The 22,663-nt window shown below is 40.6% G+C and overlaps 1 protein-coding gene across 2 annotated transcripts in view; it reads right to left on the reverse strand.

Annotated features, from left to right (window-relative positions):
- The window catches only part of LOC101872202 (nuclear pore complex protein Nup93), an 82,484-nt gene that overhangs the window by 55,465 nt on the left and 4,356 nt on the right, over window positions 1–22,663 (reverse strand). For both annotated transcript variants that reach the window (XM_034072972.1, XM_031051843.2), the window contains exons 2-3: window positions 20,141–20,354; window positions 19,470–19,587 (exon numbers count right to left, since the gene is read on the reverse strand). In XM_034072972.1, coding sequence (XP_033928863.1) covers window positions 19,470–19,587; window positions 20,141–20,319 — 297 coding nt within the window. In that variant the 5' untranslated portion in view covers window positions 20,320–20,354. The remainder of the gene's footprint in view (window positions 1–19,469; window positions 19,588–20,140; window positions 20,355–22,663) is intronic.

A 22,663-nucleotide genomic window follows, 5' to 3' on the forward strand; every position in this document is an offset into this window, starting at 1 on the left:
ACAAAATTAACCATGCAGGTCAACAGATAAGAGCAGCAAAACAAAAAAACCTCAAACAGCTAAGCCCCAAGCAACTGCAGATTAGGAGCCTGGTTCCAACTTTATCTCCGAAAAGCATCTCAGTCTAAAGAAAACAAAAAAGAATCCAATCAAAGCATACTAACATTTGGGGTTTAATCCAATTCATAGATTTTTAATTGCCTGCACAGCATCAGTTCCGAATGTCCCCTCCTACTGCATTCTATCAGTTTGACCAAATGAAGCCAATGGCAAGCTCTTCAGAGTACCCAACTTGGACACCCTCAGGAAAGCATGAGCATCAGGCACTATCACTCTGCAATAGAGCAAATGTTTCGGATTTAGTTAACTCTGGCTTCCCATTCTGAGCCATGGATGTAACAGTGAGCCAGTGCTATGCTTCTGAACAGCCAAACAGTTTATGGATACTTGGAGCAGTTGCCTACATCTGCAGCAAGGGTCAGGGTAAGCCTGTATTTCAGGAATAAATGGTGGCAGCCATTGATCCATCCTGTGAAACCAGAAAGTAAAAAAAGGAGAACAAAAGCAATCTAATTGATCATTTTTATATCCACAGCCTAGTCAGCTCAGTATTGAAATGGAACTTCATCACGGAACAGATAAACCAGCAAAATAGCTTGGGTAAACAAGCCAACCGAATTCTTCATTTCCTTCTCCAAGTCTACAAATACGTAGAGGAAACAGAGAACGATTGTTTCAAAGATCCCTCTACAGATCCCTTACGTTTATTTGCTAAACTTATCTTGCATCCCTGGTGTTTCAGCTATAAGCAAGCACAGAGCAGAGCTGGGAATCTGGAGACACATTTTGCTGATCTCTTGAAGTGGGAACATCTGCACCTTGAATGCAGATTGAGCTCTGCAAAAGGACCCAACTCAGCAAGTCTAGTGACCAAGGACCAGAAATATTCAAATTCTTTCCTTGCAGGTACATGATCCAAGCTCAACAGCAATAGGCTAGGCCAGACCCCTCACCATTAGGTTCTGTTACTTCATCTTTCTCTACATCAGGCACATCCTAAAAAAAAAAATCTATCTCAAGCAAGAGTCGTCACATTACAAAACACTGCTGCACAAAATTATTATACTGGGTATCAGGCAGTAGTTGTATTGAAGCTTTAGCTTGTGGTTCTATAATCAACTGTCAGCTTAAAGTATTTCTGCATGGCCACAACTCCAGCACAGGGCAGTCATAACACAACTTCGGTGCAGAGAAGTTGCAGATCTCCAGCTCATACTAGTGAGAGCCACTGTGTATGTCTTCACGTGAACAGGGTGGTTTCAGCAGAGCTATTTCTTGTTTCAGGTAGGAACAGTCAGTGTAGCACAGGGACAGACAAGGGCTCTGCTTCTGAATACTGCCAAATCAGAAACCTAGTGATGGGGAGAAACAACTTTGTTTTTTATAAGGTCTGGGGTCTGAAGGAGGGAAGATGGAGGCCAGTTAAATGCTGTTGTATACTGATCAGGGCTGTGAACAATAGAGCTCTGAGGAAACACTAAAAAACCAACCAGGAGAACTGGTTACCCTGGATTTGGAGAAGGCTGAGGTTCTGAATGACTTCTTTGCCTCAGTCTTCACTGCAAATGCTCTGACCACACCACCCAAGTCTCAGAAGGCAGATGCACGGACTCCAAGAATGAAGACCTTAGGCACACTATAGGAGAGGATCTGGTTCGAGACCATCTTAAGAACCTGAGCATGCACAAGTCCATGGGACCTGATGAAATCCATCCATGGGTGCTGAAGGAGCTGGCAAACGAAGCTGCTAAGCCACTGTCCATCACATTTGAAAAATCATGGCAGTCAGGTGAAGCTCCTGACAACTGGAAAAAGGGAAATACAAGCCCCATTTTCAAGAAGGGGAAAATGGATGACCCAGGGAATTACAGACCAATCAGTCTCACCTCTGTGGCTGGCAAAATCTGGGAGCAGATTCTCCTGGAAGGCATGCTAAGGCACATGAAAAACAAGGTGCTTGGTGACAGCCAGCATGGCTTCACTAGGGGGAAATCCTGCCTGACCAATTTGGTGGCATTCTATGATGAGGCTACTGAACTGATGGACAGGGATAGAGCAGCTGATGTCATCTACCTGGACTTGTGCAAAGCATTTGACACTGTCCCACACAACATCCTTGTCTCTAAATTGGAGAGACATCAGTTTGACAGGTGGACCACTCGGTGGGTAAAGAACTGGCTGGATGGCCGCACGGAAAGAGTTGTGGTCAACGGCTCAGTGTCCAGCTGGAGACCAGTAATGAGTGGTGTTCCTCGGGGATCAATGTTGGGACTGGTCTTGTTTAATATCTTTGTCGGTGACACGGACAGTGGGATTGAGTGCACCCTCAGCAAGTTTGCCGATGACACCAAGCTGTGTGGTTCGGTTGATACGCTGGAGGGAAGGAATGCCATCCGGAGGGACCTTGACTCACTTGTGAGGTGGGCTGATGCCAACCTCATGAAGTTTAACCATGACAAGTGCAAGGTCCTACACCTGGGTCGGAGCAAGCCCAGGCACAGCTACAGGTTGGGCAGAGAAGAGATTCAGAGCAGCCCTGCGGAGAAGGACTTGGGGGTGTTGGTTGATGAGAAAATGAACATGAGCCGGCTTCAGTGTGCATCTGTAGCCCAGAAAGCCAATCGTATCCTGGGCTGCGTCAAAAGGAGCATGACAGCAGGTTGAAGGAAGTGATCCTGCCCCTCTACTCTGCTCTTGTGAGACCTCACCTGGAGTATTGTGTGCAGTTCTGGTGTCCTCAACATAAAAAGGACATGGAACGGCTGGAGTAAGTCCAGAGGAGGCCACGAGGATGATCAGGGGACTGGCGCACCTCCCATACAAAGACAGGCTGAGACAGCTGGGGCTGTTCAGCCTGGAGAAGGCTGCATGGAGACCACATAGAAGCCTCCAGTATCTGAAGGGGGCCTATAAAGACGCTGGGGAGGGACTCTTCATTGGGGACTGCAGTGATAGGACAAGGGGTAACGGGTTAAAATTTAAACAGAGGAAGTTTAAATTAAATATAAGGAAGAAGTTCTTCACTATGTGGGTGGTGAGGCACTGGAATGGGTTGTCCAGGGAAGTTGCAAGTTCTCCATCCCTGGCAGTGTTCAAGGACAGGTTGGACAGAGCCTTGGGTGGTACGGTTTAGTGTGAGGTGTCCCTGCCTATAACAGGGGGGTTGGAACTTGGTGATCTTAAGTCCTTTCCAACCCTAGCTATTCCAATTCTATGATTTTATCTGTATAAACTTCCACTACAGAATCTCACAATCTTGCAGCTTTTGTCAGGTGAAGAAACTAGTTCAAGGGAAGGCACTTTGTGAATTTAAAGTCAAGCATGAAAATAATGATAAAAAATGGATAAAAATCCAGCTTTCCAAACTTCCTGTGTTGAATACCAGCTGCCACAGAAGGCTGTTTCCTAAGTAAATATACCCATCGTGGGGTGCCAGTCAGGCAAGGATTCAAAACTTTAAGGGTCAGGTTCTATTCCATATTTGAATCAGTTCAATAAAACACTGCATAAATATTTGAACTGGCATTCCTACTTGAAAATACCCTTGGAACATATTTCAGCTACTTGCTTTAGGAGTTTGTAACAGTCATTCCCTTCGTCTTTCTGCCCTGTGGAACCTCTGAAAAACAAAACCCCATTCTCTGTTCACATTACAGTGTGTTGGCTTGTTTTCAAATGCATTGCTTTCAGTCAGCAAGTATAAATGGGTAAATCTGAAGTGCTGAAGCTCTACATCCTTGGCTCTTTATGAGGCCTTCCTCTAAATCCTCCCCAAAAACCTAAAACCTTACCACCAAAAAAAGCCAAAACTCCAAAACAGTCTCCATTTTTAGATCTCATTCATAACCTCTGGTTTCAAGAACTCAGTGCTTGGGTTCCATTTTACCTATGCTGACAATGTGTGCTGTAAAATAATGTATGATGCAGTTTGTCTTTAGGTATGTACAAACTACAGAGAACACAATATTTGCTTAGTTCTGAATATAATATGTCAAGTCAAAGAACAGTAACAAATGCATGTTGATATTCCACATGCAACTGCATCTCTTAATCTTTTAGCTTGACATAGACAAAATATCATGCCAGTCATTAATGTTAGTTATGATTATGAAATTATAAGGCAACATTTTCACACCATTATAGTCATTGCCTGTGCTGCCCTGACTAGTCTCTACTTTTAAACCATGCAGCATTCAATGGGACAGAAGTTGGTGCAAATGAAGGTAGAAGCTGTGCAGATGCACACTGCCTATACCCTCACTGGCTGCACACTCTATCAACTCAATTCACTGAACTTCAGCTCTGATGGATATTTCAGCCCCAAAATCTCCACACCTACACATAATACTGATTAGCAGAACCTGCTCTGATTTCAGACTTCATCTCCCTGTGCTTCTGTATCTTACGCCTGTCTGTGTAATTGTGCTCCAAAACAGCTGACATTTCTCTTGAAAATAAAAACTCTTGATATTTCAATAACACAGTCTAAGAATCACCTTTTTTTGCAATGTGTTTTTGTAATGTGTAGATGTGTAAACACACCTAAATACTGAGCACAGAAATTTGATGTTGCAGTTGACATCTCCAGAGTTTTATTTCTCCTACTGCAATAGCTTGTTCAGCAAATGCTACTAGTTGCACCTATACAAATCCTTCAAGAGATTAATAGTAAAACCAAAGAAAAACCCAAAACCAAACTAACCACAAAAAACAAGTAACAAAATACAGCTCTTCTTTAGCTCAGCAAAACTAAAACTGCTATTAAAAATAAAAAGCAACTAAATCTTTGGCAACAGGAAACTCTGATGATCCCACAGATGGGATTATTCCATCAGAATGTACCCTGGTGTATCAAAAGGCACTGCTTACATAACGGTACTTTGAGGGGTAGTGCTGCACTTGAATAATTTACACTCATGATGACCCTGGAAAAGAAATCCAAAGGAATAAGCTGTGAGACTGTGAAGTGTGAGAAAACAAGATTTAGGCTATGAAGCTATATTCATCAATGAAAGCTAAATTTATTAACTCACTGCACTGCTTTCACAAACAGTACTAGATAGGACAGTACCTCAGCCTTTGAAATCTGGCCCTTTTCAGAGCCATCAGCCTTTCTTTCATTACTGCTTCATCAGAGAAAGAGTTTGCCACTCCTGGCATGGTTACAGTGTCACTCTTGATTTGTTCTGGAAACTCTAAGTTTGTTTTTAAAATAATTAGTTGATACTCCCCAGGAAGGCTGAAGATCTGTCACTCTAACTATAGCAAAGAGTTGTTTCAAGATCGGAAAAAAACCCACATGCAGTAAAATAGATCAATAAACTCAGGAGTTATGTTTAGCTCTGCTGTCCTACCCACCCTGCCCAAGAACAAAAGCCTCCATGAATTCATACATTTAACAGAATTCCTCACCTTCTCAAAGAAGTGCATTAACTATGCATTCAGCTTACAAAAATAAAATGCAACACTTGCTGAAAAATGAATTGTGAAAAAAACAAAAGGCTCTTGAGTCACATGTGACAGCAATTCAATTTCACTGTCTACTGTATGCATTTTACATAAGGCAAAGAAGTATAGGATGCTGGTCATGATAGTTTTTAATTTATCACTCTAGAACTTCAGTGAGAAACAGGATGAGATCAAGCAAGCGACTGCCTTTGACAGTAGAAAAACAGCCTCACTAATGTAAAGTCTCAGCATGACTGGCTAGCCATGCTCTGCAGTGGCATGTACAACCAGATCATAACTCTTGCACCAGATGCAGTGTAAAAATGCGTGTTTACCTGTTTAACTTGCTTTAAGTCAATTAATCAGCATGAGAGTGCCAGTGAAAAATATTTTCATCATAAATGGTGGCCATCCTTCTGCTTCAGCATCTGACTCTCATTTCAAAGTTTCCACGGTAAGGTTCATATGAAATAACAGAGAAAAAAATTGTTTCAAGAAAACAGCTAAACACTTGTAGCTACAAACTGAGTAACATGTGGCCAAGGACCAGGCAAACAACATCCTGTGCACAGTGTATTCATGTAAAAGGCTTTGAAGAAACAGAGGAAAAGCTTGCACCACCTTCCTTGGTGTGAAATGGTCATAACCATCCTGCATGCTCGCAAGACAACACTCTGGATTTGTGTATCACAGTACCACGGGGCATTCTCTCCTTTAGATGACAGCAGCCAGGGGTGCTAGAGGTAAAAGGATCTACCTCAGAGGTCCACATAAAATTAATGAATCTGCAAACTCCTATGAGGTGGTAAAATGAACCTTCTTTGGATCCACAGGGGCACTTCCTACATGCAACATGTTCTCATGAGCCACCTCTGCAATGGCACAAGCCTTTGAATTGTGCTTCCCACCTTCCTCTCAGAATAGGAGGCTTCCAGCAATGCGTGTTGCCAGGATGCATTGCTAATATATAATATATTGGCTGAAAATCAGTATTTCATCTCAGAGAGAGAAAACGTTACAAGCATTTCTTAAGAGGCTACACATTCAGAAGAGTTTGAGGAAGAAATCTGATGAGACAGAGTAAACCTATAACCAACAGAAGCCAGATCTATAGATAACAGCTACATCCTGCCCTTTAAGTCAGACTGCAGATTCAGTCCCCTGATGCTCATTTTACTGGTGGAAAGAGATACGCTATTCTGCTGCAAAAGGACATTATTTCTCCACAAAGCTTTGCTTTGGCTATTTATTACAGTGATAGCTTATGACTGCAAAGCAAGACTTTCTTCCCTTTTTCTGAGCTATGCTTTGCAAAAGTCATGCCATCACTGGTGTCTCTGGAGATTGACTCACATGTAATGTTTCCTGCCCAGACCCAGCACCCCTAAATGTCAGCAAGAACATCCAGCCTTTGACAGAAGGCCCAAATTCTTTTTGCACAGAGGAGTGCCCTGCTGACTTGGTGGATCTACCAAAACCAAAGGGGCAGGAGGCCTGGAAGTTGCTAGCTGCCTTCTGAAAGCTTTTAAACGACAGTATGGCACACCTTACATGCTGGAGAGACTCCTCTGATAAGAAAGTGTAACAGGCTCATTCAAAGCATACAAACACAGTAAGCCACAGGAAATACAGAAATGAGCTAATAACTCTGCTACAGTGACTAACAAGAGTGTAATTGAGTGACAACTTGCAGCTCAACTCTTGGCATTTTACATGACTAGTTGATGGTAATCCCTTCCCAGGTCAGCTCCCCTTAATTCCAGCAATATGCCAGCGGATGTGCCTACCTTGAGTGCTTATTTCCACAATTCACTAAACCATGAGCTTATCAGAATCAGAAACTGTTAAGACCACACAAGGTCTTTTTCTCAGAAACAGGACAAAAAACAAGAGGACATTAGAGAAAGTAATGAATAAGACATCTAAGGGTACAAAACCACAAACAACAAAACATTTAGCACAGCACATAAACCAATTACATGCAGCACTATCATGCACTTTGTCCTACCAGCAAATATGAAGCCAAAACATTAACCTCAAGTCAAATAGCAAAACAAAAATAAGAGAAGCAATATTGATTCACTGTATCTGTTAGGTAATCAAGCTTCTTACTTGAAAGGAGTTGCAAACTTCCTGGACAAGCCATCTTTAACCTTGGAAAAATTAAATCAAGCTAGACAGGGACTAAGATGATAAAATATAGGAGGGTTAGGTCTGAGAAAACGAAATAAAAATAACACACAACAAAAAACCCCAAACCCCAAGTACAGGGTCCAAATGTGTAATTCCGCAGTGAGGTGGGTCTCTGTATCCAGGTTCCATCATTCAGTTTTCACTAGAACCTCAAGATGGGCATGGTCTCTTTTAGTTGAGAATGGCACTACTGAATTAGTGTATATTTCAAATTCATTAAAGCCTTTAGAACTTTGTACCTATATAACAGACAGTAAAAGGATTTAAACATGCCATTTTCTGTTACAAGCCTTGGGGCAGGAGAGGAAAGAAACAATGAATGTTTCAGAGTTACTATATGGTAACCATAGCAGGCAAAATCAATTACTGCTGAGAGGATGTGGAGATAACATGCAGGCTCCTGCTCATCAATTTGAAATGTGGGATTTTTCCACTCCATTTCCTCCCCACTTCTCTTCAGAAACGTCTTTTCTCATACATTACAATCTGGCCTGAGGAATTCTATTGGCTTGCAAAAACATTTAGAGATAAGGATTTGTCATGATACTATATGGTGTCCCCACCTGCACACTCCCACTTATTTGAGATGACAATCAAATCCTTCTCAGATTGGTACTTACGCCTTTACACTGAGTTTGGCTACACTAAACTTGGTTATAAGAGAATCCAGTGACGTGGCATTATCAAGAACACAGTGTAAGCTGGACAGTCGCCCTCAAAAGAACTGTAGGATGAATTTGGGGAATTAGGGAAAGCATGTATACCCACTCATATGATGTGAGGTGGAAACATTTTGGGATGGGTAACATTAGAAAAGGGAAACAAATAAGAGCTGGTACTTTAAACATTTGTGAAAAAAGTGGTCTAGAAAGGGCAGATCCAGAAATCCAAGTCAGGCAGATCTGAACAGGGAAAGGATGTCTGTTTAAATGATGCCAAGTTAAATACCAATAAAAGGCAATAAATTTTACACAATCTGTAATTAAATTGTGGAGCTTACTACCACAGGAAGATGGCAAGGCCAAAAACATAATGGGATTAAAACCTGACTGAGTATGGATATGGATATTGACAATATCTAGACCTGTGTTTAACACTAAAATTGTAGAATTATTACCCCTGATGCTTCAGGGTTTTAACTAATCTCTAACCCCTAGAGAAAGGGTGAAGCCTAATAACACAGGCAGATTTCCCCATGAACATCTCTGCCAGTGTTTCTCATTGCAATTATCCAGTGCTGGTCATGAGCACATAAAGGCAACTTGAATAGATGTGTTCCAAGTCCAATCTAATAAATCAACTATGACAAATTTAGTTTCAGCTAATGACATATCTGATTCAAGTCTAGGATAGCCAATTGAACTATTCAGAAAGGTTTAATAAAACTGCTGAAATTGAAATTAAGTGCTGATGTGTTTACCACAGACTTTCCTCCTTCACCTGCCTTTAAGCAGCGCTCATGGTTTACACTAGACAGCCTTTGCTCCCTTAAAAACACTGCAGGTTAGAAAACCTCTCTCCCCTTTCCTACCTCCAGCCCAGAATGAAGCCTGAAGAAATCACATCATCCAGGAATTGGTGCTTGGAAAGGACAGTCCACAGAGACTTTCACTGCAGTTACAAAAGCTTTCAATATGCTATGTTACTGTCTATTAAGTTATTTTTAAGCTAAGTCTCTTCATCCAACCTTCTCAAGCCATTTTTACCAAGCAACAATTAAGCATGCTGTTCCAATTATGTTAAAAAATAATCTGCTAGCTGTGTCTCAAAATGCTGCATAAACAGATTCCTTCTGGTGGAAGCACCATGCATCCTGCATGGCTGCTGAGATACAAATAATGGAATGGTATAGAAAATTTCCAATCCATCTCCCTAAACTTCTTTAGGTCATTTCCATGTGCACAGAAAACCAGCAAGAGACATTTCACACAAGTGCTTTTTGTTTGAACAGGACTTTAATGATTTAGCTCAAAGTAAGCATAGTAACCCTCAAGCACCCAAAATAATGTCAAAGAATAGACCTGAGTAAAGAGTGGGCAGGAGGTAATAAATGAATCCGAAGTAGGAAAGGAAAGAGAATAAATACAACTGAAGTATGGGAAAAAAAGAGAGTGCAAGAAAGACAAGAATTAAAGGACATGGGGGAAAAAAAAAACAAAATGAAAAACAACAAAAAGAAACCCAAAACAAAAATCCAAACAAAACTTCAATACATACTCAGTTTGATGCCCAAGCACTGGTAAAGAGTTTACACACTTATCAGCTAGTTACTACTTTAAACCAAAGCTCAATAATGCCTAGGATTAGGATTTTGGATGTGGAGTCAAACAACTAATTACTACAGCAGAGAGGAGGGCATGCACAACACTCTACCTGTGGCCTTTCCCAGACTGCTACATTAATGCAAATCATTTCATAATAAACCCCAGTGGAATTCATCAATCGAGTAACACTTTTGAGATGCCTGAGTAAATTAGAGGGGCTTGAAAGGAGGGGAGGTAGCTGAGAGCTGCAGCAGTTACTGTTTTTCCTAATAGATTTGATGAGCAGCCTGGCTGGAAAGAAAGCATCCAGGACTTATGCCATTTGTGATCACAGTACAGTGAGATGGTCTGGCCTGCTCAAGTCACAAGCTTCCCCTGTGAAAAGAGCGATTTGTTTTGTGCAGCCCACAGCACCATGAGAGATCAGGTGAGAAAGATGCTCAAGACAATGCTTACGTAATAAAGACAACGGCAAAACCCCCTGTAAAAACAATAGGTCAGCATAAAGTTAACAAACCCACCTCTCCATGTGTTGGTCAGCTCCAAGCTACCCTGTCCCACTTCAGAGAAGTTTGCTGAAGATCAGATTTTTTTTCCCTCTTGCAGTTAAGAATTTTTCCTGTATTTCTCCATTTCAGAAGTACAAACAGAAAAGCCACACTGCCTTTAATAGGTGAATACTCATTTTTCAGTCCCAAATCTGTATCTTAGATACATTAACCCACTGCAACATTGTGACTCAAAGCTGCTGCCATCTGTGAGAAGTCCCTGCAACAAGACCTCGGCATAGCTATCAGCAGGGCTTCTCAAAACCCAGGCTCTCCATTTCAAATTTCCACCAAGGCACCAAAAGGACATACCATGGTCCATACTTAGGAAACAACTGGACTACTTCAAATATAAGTACATTACTAAGAAAAACAAACACAAAAGCCCCAACACCATGGTCTTATTTTGTTACTAGCCAAAATCCTCTCCCCTAAAGTCTATGCTTTCTTCATAATGGTTTCAAAGTTGATGGAAATACCAATATTTTACAAAACCAAATGAAGTGCTGCTTTGCAGAAGCTACACTTGAACCTCAAACAAATAAATAAAACCATCTCTTTATCCCAAGTAATTGCTCTATTGCATGATATAGGGAGGTGGCAAATGGCTAGATTGGAAGAATTTGTATCTCAGAATTGTTTCTTCTCACCAATCCATATAATCACAGAGATGAACCCATTCTACTAAATTTTTCCAGCACCATAAAAACCACTAATTCCAACAGTTCATTTGCACATGCTGAGCACACACTGTCTAGGTCAGTAGTCAATACAAGACCTCAGCAAGCACTATATTAATGGGACAGCATGACATTAAGATGTACTGCATTGCCAGAAGTGCCGTCCTCTTGCTAAGACACAGCTTGCACCCTGAAAGTCACTGATGATCCTTACAGCACTTCTAGAAAGAGTAACATTCCTCCAAGTGGGATCTTGGTGGAATTCTGACTAATTCAGATTCAGATAATCACATCCCACCAGCTGAGGCTCACTCTATAGTTTTAGCTACACATGGTGTTTTAAAGTCCTGCAATGCTACCAAGAGAAGCAAAAATGTCTACAGCTGAGCACAGAAGAGGCTGCATTTTGGATATGTGATCTTCAAACTGCCTTTTGTACCCTATTTGCCCCTTCAGAGAGGTATGAGTTGACATTCAATTTGGAATTGAAACAATTTTCATAAAAGAGCAGAGCCACGCAGTGTAAGTATTAAAAAGGAGGGGGGGAAGGGAATGAAGTCAAGTGCTGTAACTCAAAATCTGGTCTGTTTTAGGATGTTTATGGTAGATACTTCAAGGATGTTTATTAAAAGTCTACAGTCATACCTATTTAAGATGCAAAGGACATATCTGGATTAAGCAGACAGGAAATGTAAAATGTGACAGGACACAGTAGAATTTAAATTGATCAATAAACATAGCTCCTAGAACAAGAGTTCTCAATTTTTCCATCTCATGACCTTGCATTAGCATAAAGTTTTCAAATGTCCCTTTCATACTCTCTTGTTCACCCATGATGAAAGAGAAATGCAGATCATGTCTCTTCTCTCCCTGTTCCTAACCCCTTAAGGTTAGGAATCCATGATCAGAGCCATGATGAACTGGAAGATAACCACCTAACTACTTCAGGTAGTATGCAACCAAGCAACCAAAAGAAATCTGAAATAATTCAGCCTCACAGCATTTACTGAGTGGCTGTAATCTGGTCAACTAATAAAATACCATAGAATAGTCTACATGAAATGTGCCATAGTTTGGGTTTTTGAGGGGTGCATGGGTTTGTTTTTCAGGATGGTCATGCCAGGGTAATTTAAAACTGCACTATTAAATCGTGCTATTAAACTAGTAACAAAACCCAGAGAAAACTGCACTTAAATGCAATCACATGAGGTGAAAAGTGACAAGCAAAAAAGCCCAACAAAACAAACCTCAAATGCCAAATAGATTTCCAACATTTTGGGCTCTTTCCCACACTGCTTTATACAGTGTTATTCCCTCACCTACTCGATGCCAAAAGCAGCTTTTGAGGCTTTTAGTCTGATGTTTTGTTTAGGGATTTTAATTTTTTTTGGGGGGGAGGTTTGTTGGTTTTGTTTGTTTGTTCTTTGGGGGGGTTGTTTGTGTTCTGTTTGTTTGGGTTTTTTGGTTTTGAGGGTTTGGTGTTTTTAATTGGGGAAAAAAATAATACACCCTCTCCCCCCCCCAAAAAAAAAAAAAAGAACAAACACAAAACACCCCCCAAAAAAGGCAACACAAACAAACAAAAACAAATTAAAAAAAAACCACCACTACCACAAACCAAACAATTCCACAGTGGCTATTGAATAGAGAAGCCTGCTTTCTTAAACCCCACTCACAGCCCAGTCTACACTCACAGCGGCATTTCCCAAGGCATTCTTTGATCAGCTCAAGCCTGATCTGTGCATTCAGAGGGGCTCTGGGAGATGGCTGCTGTCAGGAAGGTGGCAGAGAGGCCACCAAACCCGGGCCTGCCTCACCAAGGCTGCATGCTGCAGAAGCACTTGCAAGTCTAATCACCCATCAGAGCCACAGGCTGTAGATTTCCTTTAGCGGCTTATGTAAAGCTGTTACACCTTACCTAAAAGGAAGAAGGCGTGTAAACACATCAAATGTGATGAAGAAGTCTCTGTAATTTGTATTTCTAAAGTCCACATCCTTTAACAGCATTTGCTGCATGTCAAAATACTCAGTCTACATCGCTGCTTTCTCCAATTGTGTTAAAATAGCCTCTGGCCACATTTAATTACCACGATATTTATATTATTGATTTACATATCTAAGTGTGTACATTAAGGGTCAAATCCTGAATGAAACTAGTAAGACAAACTGGGCAAAGAAGGTTGCAAGGTTTGATACTAGCATGTGCTAGTAATAGATGGAAGAAAAATTACTTCTGAGGACCTTTTCAGAGCGGCATTTTTGGAGCACAAGGTTTCTTCAGCTTTTGAAAAATGCACAATTATAGTCACAAATATTTTTCAGTCACAAATATTTTTCAGTCAGACTGCAGCAATGCAAAGAAGCCAACAGGTAATGACACTAAAAAAACCCACTAAGATAGAAGACTGTCCTCTTGCATTCACTGTCCTGGCTCTGCAGTGGTTAAAAGGCCCCCACAGCTGTGCTGGCATCATTGATTAGGGTGAACAAGGAAGCACCACATTAATTTCAAGCCCCATTAGAACTGAAGGACTTGGGAGGGGGGAGAAGGGAGGAGAAATCAATGTTTGGCAAATGGGAAAGGACAAAATCTGCAAAAGGAAAAATGCATTTTCAGGCTAAGTTAATGCAAACAATGGATGGTGAAAAGCACTTGAGGTTGCCCTTTTTAGGTTGTGTCAGCATTTCCATTTATAAACTCAGATTTTAGTTACACCCAAATAGATTACCACAGGCTTTGGCTCAATTCTAGCAGATACGACAAAGTACATCACAAAGTGTAATATAAAATAGCAGTAAAAGCTCACTGGTTGAATAGTGCACCCTTTTGGTACCTGATGTCAGAGTGTCTTTAAATTATGAATCACACACTTATGTACACATGAACAGAACATACAGAGCTGGGGCAAGCATCCTGGGACCCAGATTCTACCAACACTGAAGGCTGCTTTTGAATCAAGGCTGCTTTTGATACAAACCCTGTTTACCATACTTTAGAAAACCTGAAAACACCCCAGCTACTTAATTTCAGTCTGCCTTAGTTGGACACATTTCAGTCTAACCTTCTGCCCTCATTTAGATAAAAGCTCTTACTTCTGTATCTCAACCTCCAGAGAGCTACTCAGTCAATATTCTGAACATCTACACCCAGAAATCAAAACCAAGCCCTGGTATGCAACCCTTAATTTCAGCTCTGCCTAGACCAGAAGGGCAAGGTGAAACTGTTGTACATATGAGGTAATTCACAAAATTTTCCTTCAGTGTAAGAGCCAGGGCTTCACATCAAATTCTCCAAATAGACCAACAATGTACACAAGGAGAGCTCATTTCCAGCATTTATTTCACAGGTCTGCATAGAGCTGGACCAAGCCTTAAAACTGATAGCAGCACCATTTCTTGAAATTACACCATGTCTTTGGGCTCAGACATTTCAGAACAAGCATGCACGGGGCCCAAATCTAGCATTAAACCACTGTGACATGTTCAAAACACAAAACCACAATATTACTCTAAAGTGCAACATATACTGTAGTCAGTCCAACTATCTTTGTAGGTATAAATTAGGCCTTGATCCTGCAAATAATGCAAATAACCAGGTACCCAAAAGTACTTTACTAGAGCAGCACCAAACCTCTCACCAACATCCATACACATAAACTGAACACCACACATGCAAGAGCCAGATCCTAGCTCACGTTACAATAGTGCAGCCTTGCCATACAATGGGAATAATTCCTCCTTTGGCTGCCATTACTGTGACTTGAGAGAGGTCTGCTATGACAGTGCTCACTAGAAGAGGATGTAGTTTGCACCTCTGAAGAAGAAACACCTTTCAGAATGTCAATATTCTGTTTATATACTTGGATCCCATTTGTGGGATACCAGCTTGCACAATCAACCCTTACCTGTGATTTTTAAAAGGCACAAACAAGCAAACAGAAAACCCAACACACATTTCTGTGCTAGACATGGCATCAAGAACATTAAGGACCACTTGACTACCATATTCAACTTTGAAAGACTTTGCCAAAATAGGGCTTTCTGACAACTTGGTCTTTAGAAAGTCTTCACATAGGAACTGTTATGAACTGGGTTTCCTGCAAGAAGTGTTTGTTGTGTTGCATGCACTTTAAGAAGACAATCTTTGGAATGAGAGAGGAAAAATATGAAGTCCTATCATTTAATGGCAAGCCTAGACTTTTTCATAACCTTCCCCGCCTACTGCTCTAGTGGGAAACACTTCCTAGACTCTCAACCCTTCCATGCACAAGCAATCTACATTTTACATCTGATGAATAATTCAGGTAATTAATTGAGCTGCAATTTGGTGCACTTCTTTTTAGTCAGCACTATGGATGGAATACCATTTAAAAGAGGCTCTGTACAGAAAGTCCCTCTTACTTGCTAACCCAAGCTGATGCTTCTATTAAGGTAAATTCCTAGGTTCTCTTAACACTTTCTGAAACTCACATCAGCATCCTGGGACTTCATGCCCTAGGATGCTCCTCTCTGCTTCTTCTTGCTGTGTTTTAGTCTATAAGAAAGAAGATACTTCCTGGAGTTCTCCTTCTGCAGTGCTGACAGCCATCATTTGAGAGATCAGACTCTTAACATATAGGCTGCCTGAATAGACTGCAGCATAAGAAAGAACACAGACAATAAGTAAATATTTCAGGTAAAAACGCTGGAGAAGGTCAAGCAAACTTTTCAAAGAAATCACTGGATGCAGAGGAGTTGTGTGAGCACACGACAGGAAGTCTATGGATTATTTTCATGCTGTAAAAACTTTGACAATTTAAAAGACAGCAGAAAGCTAAAATTCATACAGTACAGATTTAATCATATTTGTAACCTTCACATAACTGCAACAGTCAAAGGCTAAGCATGATAACACTGCTTGCTCAAACTGAAGCAGAGGGACACCGCATACACAAGAATAAATGAAGTGTTAAGGAATCTACAGCCAACTATTTTTCAGACAGGATTTAAGAATGCGCACTGAGCATCACAAGAAAATGGGATAAGAAAGGCCAGCTGAGCCTACAACAGTGATGGTAAGTTGTGAATCAAGTTCATTAAGTATTTGAGAGTAAGTTTTTGCTGGTTAAAGAAAATAAATAATGGTAACATTGGAAAGTGCAGAAATAAACACAAGCCTAAAGAAAGCAAATGAAACTAAATTAGCTAGGAAGAAAGCAAATCCCAGCTATCATCAGAAGGTATAAGAAAAAGGAACACAGGAAGAAGCTTTTGTAGCATATCTTCATCTAAAGCATCAAATCATTTAAGATCTAGGGCTAATTAGAGGACAACCAGCAGTGCACAGCACAAAGGTCCTCTTTACATAATTAAGAACAAAAATTTAACAAAAACTGCTCATAAAGGACAAGATCCTGTAGTTCATGACTACATACAAGTTACTTGCAGCTAAGAGATCATTACTGACATCAGCTAGACAGCTTGAGATGTGACTGCAGATATCCTCAGATAGAGCAGAGGATGAAGTTCTGCAAAACAGCACCAAAAGCCTTTTGTCTATTAACTGCAGAATAACCAGGGATAAAACATTTGACTCTTCATCTAAAATGAAGCACCTTGCCATGCTTCCCATTGCAAACTGTTTTAGCTAATTTACTGTGAAGATTTTCCACATGCGGCCTGCAAAGAAATTTTATTCAAAGTACTCATTTATTAGGCCTCAGACATGAGCAGTTAAAGTTATCACTGATTAAATCACCAGTTTTAATCATGATTCAAAACAGCAAGCAGGGAACTTTGATTTAAATGATTGATTTTAAGCCTGTTTTGCACTTTTTAGCTGTTTTTCCTAAAGGAAAGGTTGAAACTCATTGGCTGATTTGGCCATTTAAACATATTGATTTGCAATTAGCCACTGTTTTATGTTAGATCTGAAGCTTTTCTAAACAGAACACAATTATATCTATATTTACAATATTAAGTTACTTTTAAAAGCACAGAATTTGTTCAGCATCTTAAGCATTTTTATTAAGCTTGAAAAGAATAAATCAGAAATGTCTTATTTATCTTACACATGTACTTCATGTCAAGCTCCTAGGATGGACTACAATCCTATGAGAAACAGACCATATTAAAATGTTCAGTCAATTAAAAAGCCTTATATAAAGCAAAAACTACGCAGCTTGTATTTCAAAATACTTGCATTTCAAATTGTCTCTGTGAGACAAAAAAATCATTAACTTTGGTAGTAAAAAGACAGACTGAAAATGATGGCTAGACACAGAGGCATTTCAGTACTTAAAACATGCAAGCAGACGAATATTTAAGAAATTTTCCAGCATGCCTATGCAAGGTAAGCACCCAGTTCCCACAGATATCACCTCGAGTTGAAATTGCTCGGTCTCAGATACTAAATTTGCTTAATCATAGCTGAAAATTTTTTTATTTCAGGTGTAAGATACTGGGAAAAAAAAAAATCTCCTCCCACATCCTCCAAGCTTTTCCAACTAAGAAATCTTACCTGTCACTTACTTGTTTGAAAAATATGTTTATTTAAATAATTTTAATAGTTTATAGCAAGCTTAGTCCAGAATGCCAACTTAAACACTTCATTTTCCTGAAGAAATAAATGCATTCTAATGAAAAACAAATATCGAATGGGTCTTGGGGATGAGAAAATATACTGAGATCACCAAATATACCAGAATCACCATACCAAACAATAAGCCCTTGGGATAAGGTATAACTAAGAAGCAAAACGTGAAGGCCTTCTTAGGTAACCAGCAAAATAAAATAAAATGTGAGATTAGACAGCCCTATTCATTTTCTTATATGCCACAAGTTTTAAATTCAGAAAGTCAAGAGGTCTGTTGCTTCTGGGTTTCAAAATGTACAATATGATTGCTCTTAAAGCAGAAAGGAAAAACACCACAGAAATCAAAGAATTAGCAGAAGTAAAAAAAAAAATAAAAGGAAGTTTAACATCACCAATTAGAAGTACATCAAAAATTGGAACAAAGGATAAAAAATGAGAGAAGACAAAGCGAACAATGCCAGTGGTTTAGAGTTCTCATGCAATAGATAAAGCCTCCAGAGTGCACCAATTTTTGGTGAAAGAGAGAGCAAAACCAGGTGGGAAGACAGCCAGGCATGCTTGGAATTGCCAGAGGGTGAAGAGGAGCAAAGGTACAAGAAGAAATCCCATCTTCAGAAAGCCCTTTAGCTGCTCTAAGTTATCAGTCCTCACACAGAGTCACCCCTCTGCATTCCCAGCCTGAGAGTGCTGAAGGCAGCCCCAAAACAGAGGAGTACTGCTTGCACTGCAAGAATAAGCACCTGTCCACCCAAAATGGATGGCACCAAAAGCTTAAACAAAACATATCGTTAGGTAAAATGGGGTATCTCCACACTCTTTCCTCTCCATTCTCTTCTGAAGTTGAGTAGTTTAGGGCACACTTCTGCTAAAAAAAGAAGAGCTTACAAATCTTTTGACTCTTCTAACTTAGCCATCTGCCAGTAAGGAGAGATAACATAAGGCTCAAAATGATTAAAAAGTAATTCAGACTGATATCTTCATTACAATCCCCAACATCAATCTCATAACCAGCTCTTAACTGAGTAATGAATACCACAGATCTCTTCATCATTAAGGTATCCTACAAGGGCAGGCAACTACCATAACACAAAAAAAAAAATGGCTCATATTAATTTCTAAGACATGTGGGGAGATGAGCTACATGAAAATTTACAAAATTAATCACATTGGTAAAGTATATGCAAAGTTGCAAAGCAAAAGAAACATGGCAAAGTCAGTCTACTACCAAAACAAGGCTGTGGCATCTGGGATAGACTGAAAGAAAAAGCTACACTCACCTCTTTTGTATTTGTGACTTAAATGCCCCCATTCCAACACCTCCAAACTGACATCTGGTTCTACGCGTGTTCTTACAATCAGACATAAAAAGATCTCAAAATTATAAGGGAGAGGTATCCATGCTGTAGTTCAGGCTTGCAAAGCCAACAGAGAGGTCCACAAAGGCAGATAGTACACACCTAGCTCCTCTTGATGGCAGCAAGAGTTTAGAACTTCAAGTATGTCTGTCAGTATGGTACTTAAATGCTGCTTCTAATGGCTAACAAACATCTTCCATCATCAAAAGATGGCTCATCTCTCCTGTACTCCCTCTAGCCAGTGAATTAAACACAGAGTAAGACTATTTTCACAAGTGCCTTGAAGAGCTTTGAACCACAGTACAGAAACAACAGTTACAAAGGCAGTGTAACTCAAATGCCCCTACCTGGATGTCAGTGTCCTTAACAGGTTCAAGAGGCTCAAATGTAGTGACTGCACTGAGACTCTCTAGACGCTGAGAAATGTGAGATATATCAAGCCCTTTAGACCCAAGAAGCACAGACCTATAAGGAAGAAATTATACAGGTATGAAATTAGTATTGAACAGACAGAACTCTAAACCCAAATTCATTGCCAATATTTAGGTCAGCAGCTAGCCATGTACAGACAGTCCTCCCAGCTGTGTTATAAAAAAGCAAAAAAAACCCCCAGCTTTGAATAGCCCTATATGTAACTCTAGCCTCCTCAGCCCTGCTGAATTCTTTCTGCTGTTCTACTGCAGTACCTCAGAGCTGCCAAGTCCTTCCAGAGAGAAAAAAGATCTATAGCATACTGGTAAATGTCTTCAGCAGCAGCCAGAACAAGGTACTGCACTTTTTGGCTTTAGTGCCCAAATTCAAGAACAATAGCTCCTCAGATACATCCCCCAATACTATACTGGGTTTTGGAAGCAGCAGAAAGGGGGGGGGGGGGGGGGGGGGGGGGGGGGGGGGGAGGAAACCAGCTCTGCAGTCATTCTGTTTCTCCCAGGCATGTCCTCCTACCCACACTAGAAATCAACCCTACAAACAGCTTCTGTTCTCTGCAGAGTTTCCCATGCTGGCACTCTGTACTTACGCCTTAACATCAGCAGTCTCCTGGGAAGTGCGGGTCAGTGTGCGGGAGCGCAGGCGCTCCCCAGCCTGCTGAATCTCCTGCAGGTTGCGTTCTACATGAGGCAGCTCAGAGATACCTTCTGTCTCAGCTGCAAGCTGCTCTGCCTGCTGGAGAAGCTCACCAAAGCCTTCAGTATCCATCTCTGTTGCAGGTCTCACTCAAGATGCACAAAAAACTTCAGAGAAAAAGAAAAGATCAACTATAAACAGTTTCTATATCTATGGCAGCACAGACAGATCAGCAAAAGTGGGTCTTCTAAGAACAGGGTACTCCTCTGCCCATCCTCCCCAAGCACTAAACATTAAGGAAATACTTTCAAGTGGTCTCAGAGAGCTTTGCCTTGCAAGGCTACATTCTCAAGGCCTATCTATGGGCCTGTCAGAAATGGGATGCAGGTGCCATATACTGCCTTGTTATAAATGAGAGTGAAAGCAGAGAGATCCCTGTGAAGACTTTTGTGTTAATTTAGCTAAAAACTACCTGCACACACACACACATATAAGTGCATACTACATATATATACAAAAAGTAATTTGAAGAGTTGGATCACTCAGTGATCCTCACAGATCCCTTCCACTAAAGCTATTATATGATTTTATATTTTTATATATTAAAAACTGAGATACTTACAAGTGCATGCATAGATGTATATACACATGCATCTAGATACATATGCATGAGGGCTAAAAACACACAACTTACATATGAGGTTAAATTAGCAGCAAAACAGACAAGCATACACATGTACATAGACAGCCATAACTAACGATCTACTAAAATGTGCTGATCTACACAACAGTAATCCCTTAGTCAAAAGGGATAAGTACATGTTGTTCCAACATAGAAGACCTGCCCCTAACCCTGAAGCATGCAGAAAGTTTTACTAGTGTTTGTGAGAACTGCTTGGACAGACCAAATGAGAGCATGGTTAAAGAAACTAAGGCGAGGGCTGGAATGGATGAGGTCTATATTGCATTGTGCAGTTCCAAATTCAGAATGGATCCTTTTATAGTTACAGAAAGGACAAAAATGTGTTTGAAATTAGCATGAAAAAAAAAAACCCTGACATATAGCTGCAACCATGTCCATGTAAATTAAATATGAAATCTAAACCCTTCACACATCAAATCCATGACTTGCAGCTAAACCAGCTATATGCTACGAGCACCTGGCACCTCTGTAAAGCCCCAAGAAAAAAAATCATGGAAATCTAGTCTTGCTGAACAGTGCTCCAGACATGGGAAACTAGTATACTCTGACTGCACTTGCACCCTAAATCAAAGCACCTGGGATCAAGTAAGACAAACCAGATCTCAAACATTAACTCCAGCAACTTTATCATTTACTCAAAATTAAAATTAATGGAGACTATCCGGCTCAAAGGAGCCCACCAAGAAGAAAACTGGGCATTTTTACAAACCAAAACCAGCCCACAATTCTAAGTACTTCTTGGTACCCCTCAATCACTCCAAAGCAATTTAATAGTACAGTTTCAATAAACCTCACTTTCTCACTCACACCACCATTCCAAAGTACAACTACCAGTGGCAACAGCACTGCTTTTGTCTGTTTGGACAAGTGATTTAAAAGCACTGCATGATGATTCACTCAGACATATGCAATTAGAAAGAGAAACTGATCCCTGCTGCCTGGGTGCCAGGACAAACCTTAACAGCTGGCATCCAGGAATGGAGAATTTCACAAGCACTCCCCACCCACTTCTGGAAAGCTGGGAGCTGTTGGGGGAGGCAGTGACCATGTTTGCACTGACTTGTTAATCAGGTGAGACAGCAGAGACTGGATTTGATTGAAGACATTAGCATGTCACCAAGATGGAGGGGATCAGGGAGGGGTAGTGCTGGAAATAAGCCACTCTGTGCGCTGCAATGCAGCACAGAACATCCTTCCAGTATTTACTTGCAATAACGCAGGTGCACCCTGGCCAGAAGCAGCCTGTGTTGGCAGACACCGACCAGAACAGCCACACTCCAGCACAGAACTGATCAGATCCTCTGGGAGCAGCAACTGCAAGAACAGACTTCAGCTTGATTAGGTCTGATCCAGTCCACTTCCTCTTTTCATTACCAACAAGATAAAAAGCCAGGAGCATAGGAAGGCACTAACTTCTAAAAGCACTGAAACTAAAAGTATGACGAACCAGTGCACTATAAAGATGCTCCCAAACCTATACTTTTTAGCCATGGATTCCATATCAACACCATATACGGTCTGCCCCATAAATTTGCTGATATAGGACAACTGCAACAATGCTGAGATTAAACTGAATTCAGCAAGTATAGAATAAACTAGCTATTCTGGAGCAAGTTAAACTACCTGTGTTTATAACCAAGCACTGGAAATGACAACTCAGAACTGAGAGAGTCAACACTAAACAGTTTTTTCTAAATAGCGATGGAATTCAAATATTTAGCCTGAGCAACAGCAGGAACAACTTTGTCTCCACTGTGACAGAATTTACTGCAT

This window comes from Melopsittacus undulatus, chromosome Z, assembly GCF_012275295.1.
Source record: "Melopsittacus undulatus isolate bMelUnd1 chromosome Z, bMelUnd1.mat.Z, whole genome shotgun sequence".
NCBI lineage: Eukaryota > Metazoa > Chordata > Aves > Psittaciformes > Psittaculidae > Melopsittacus > Melopsittacus undulatus.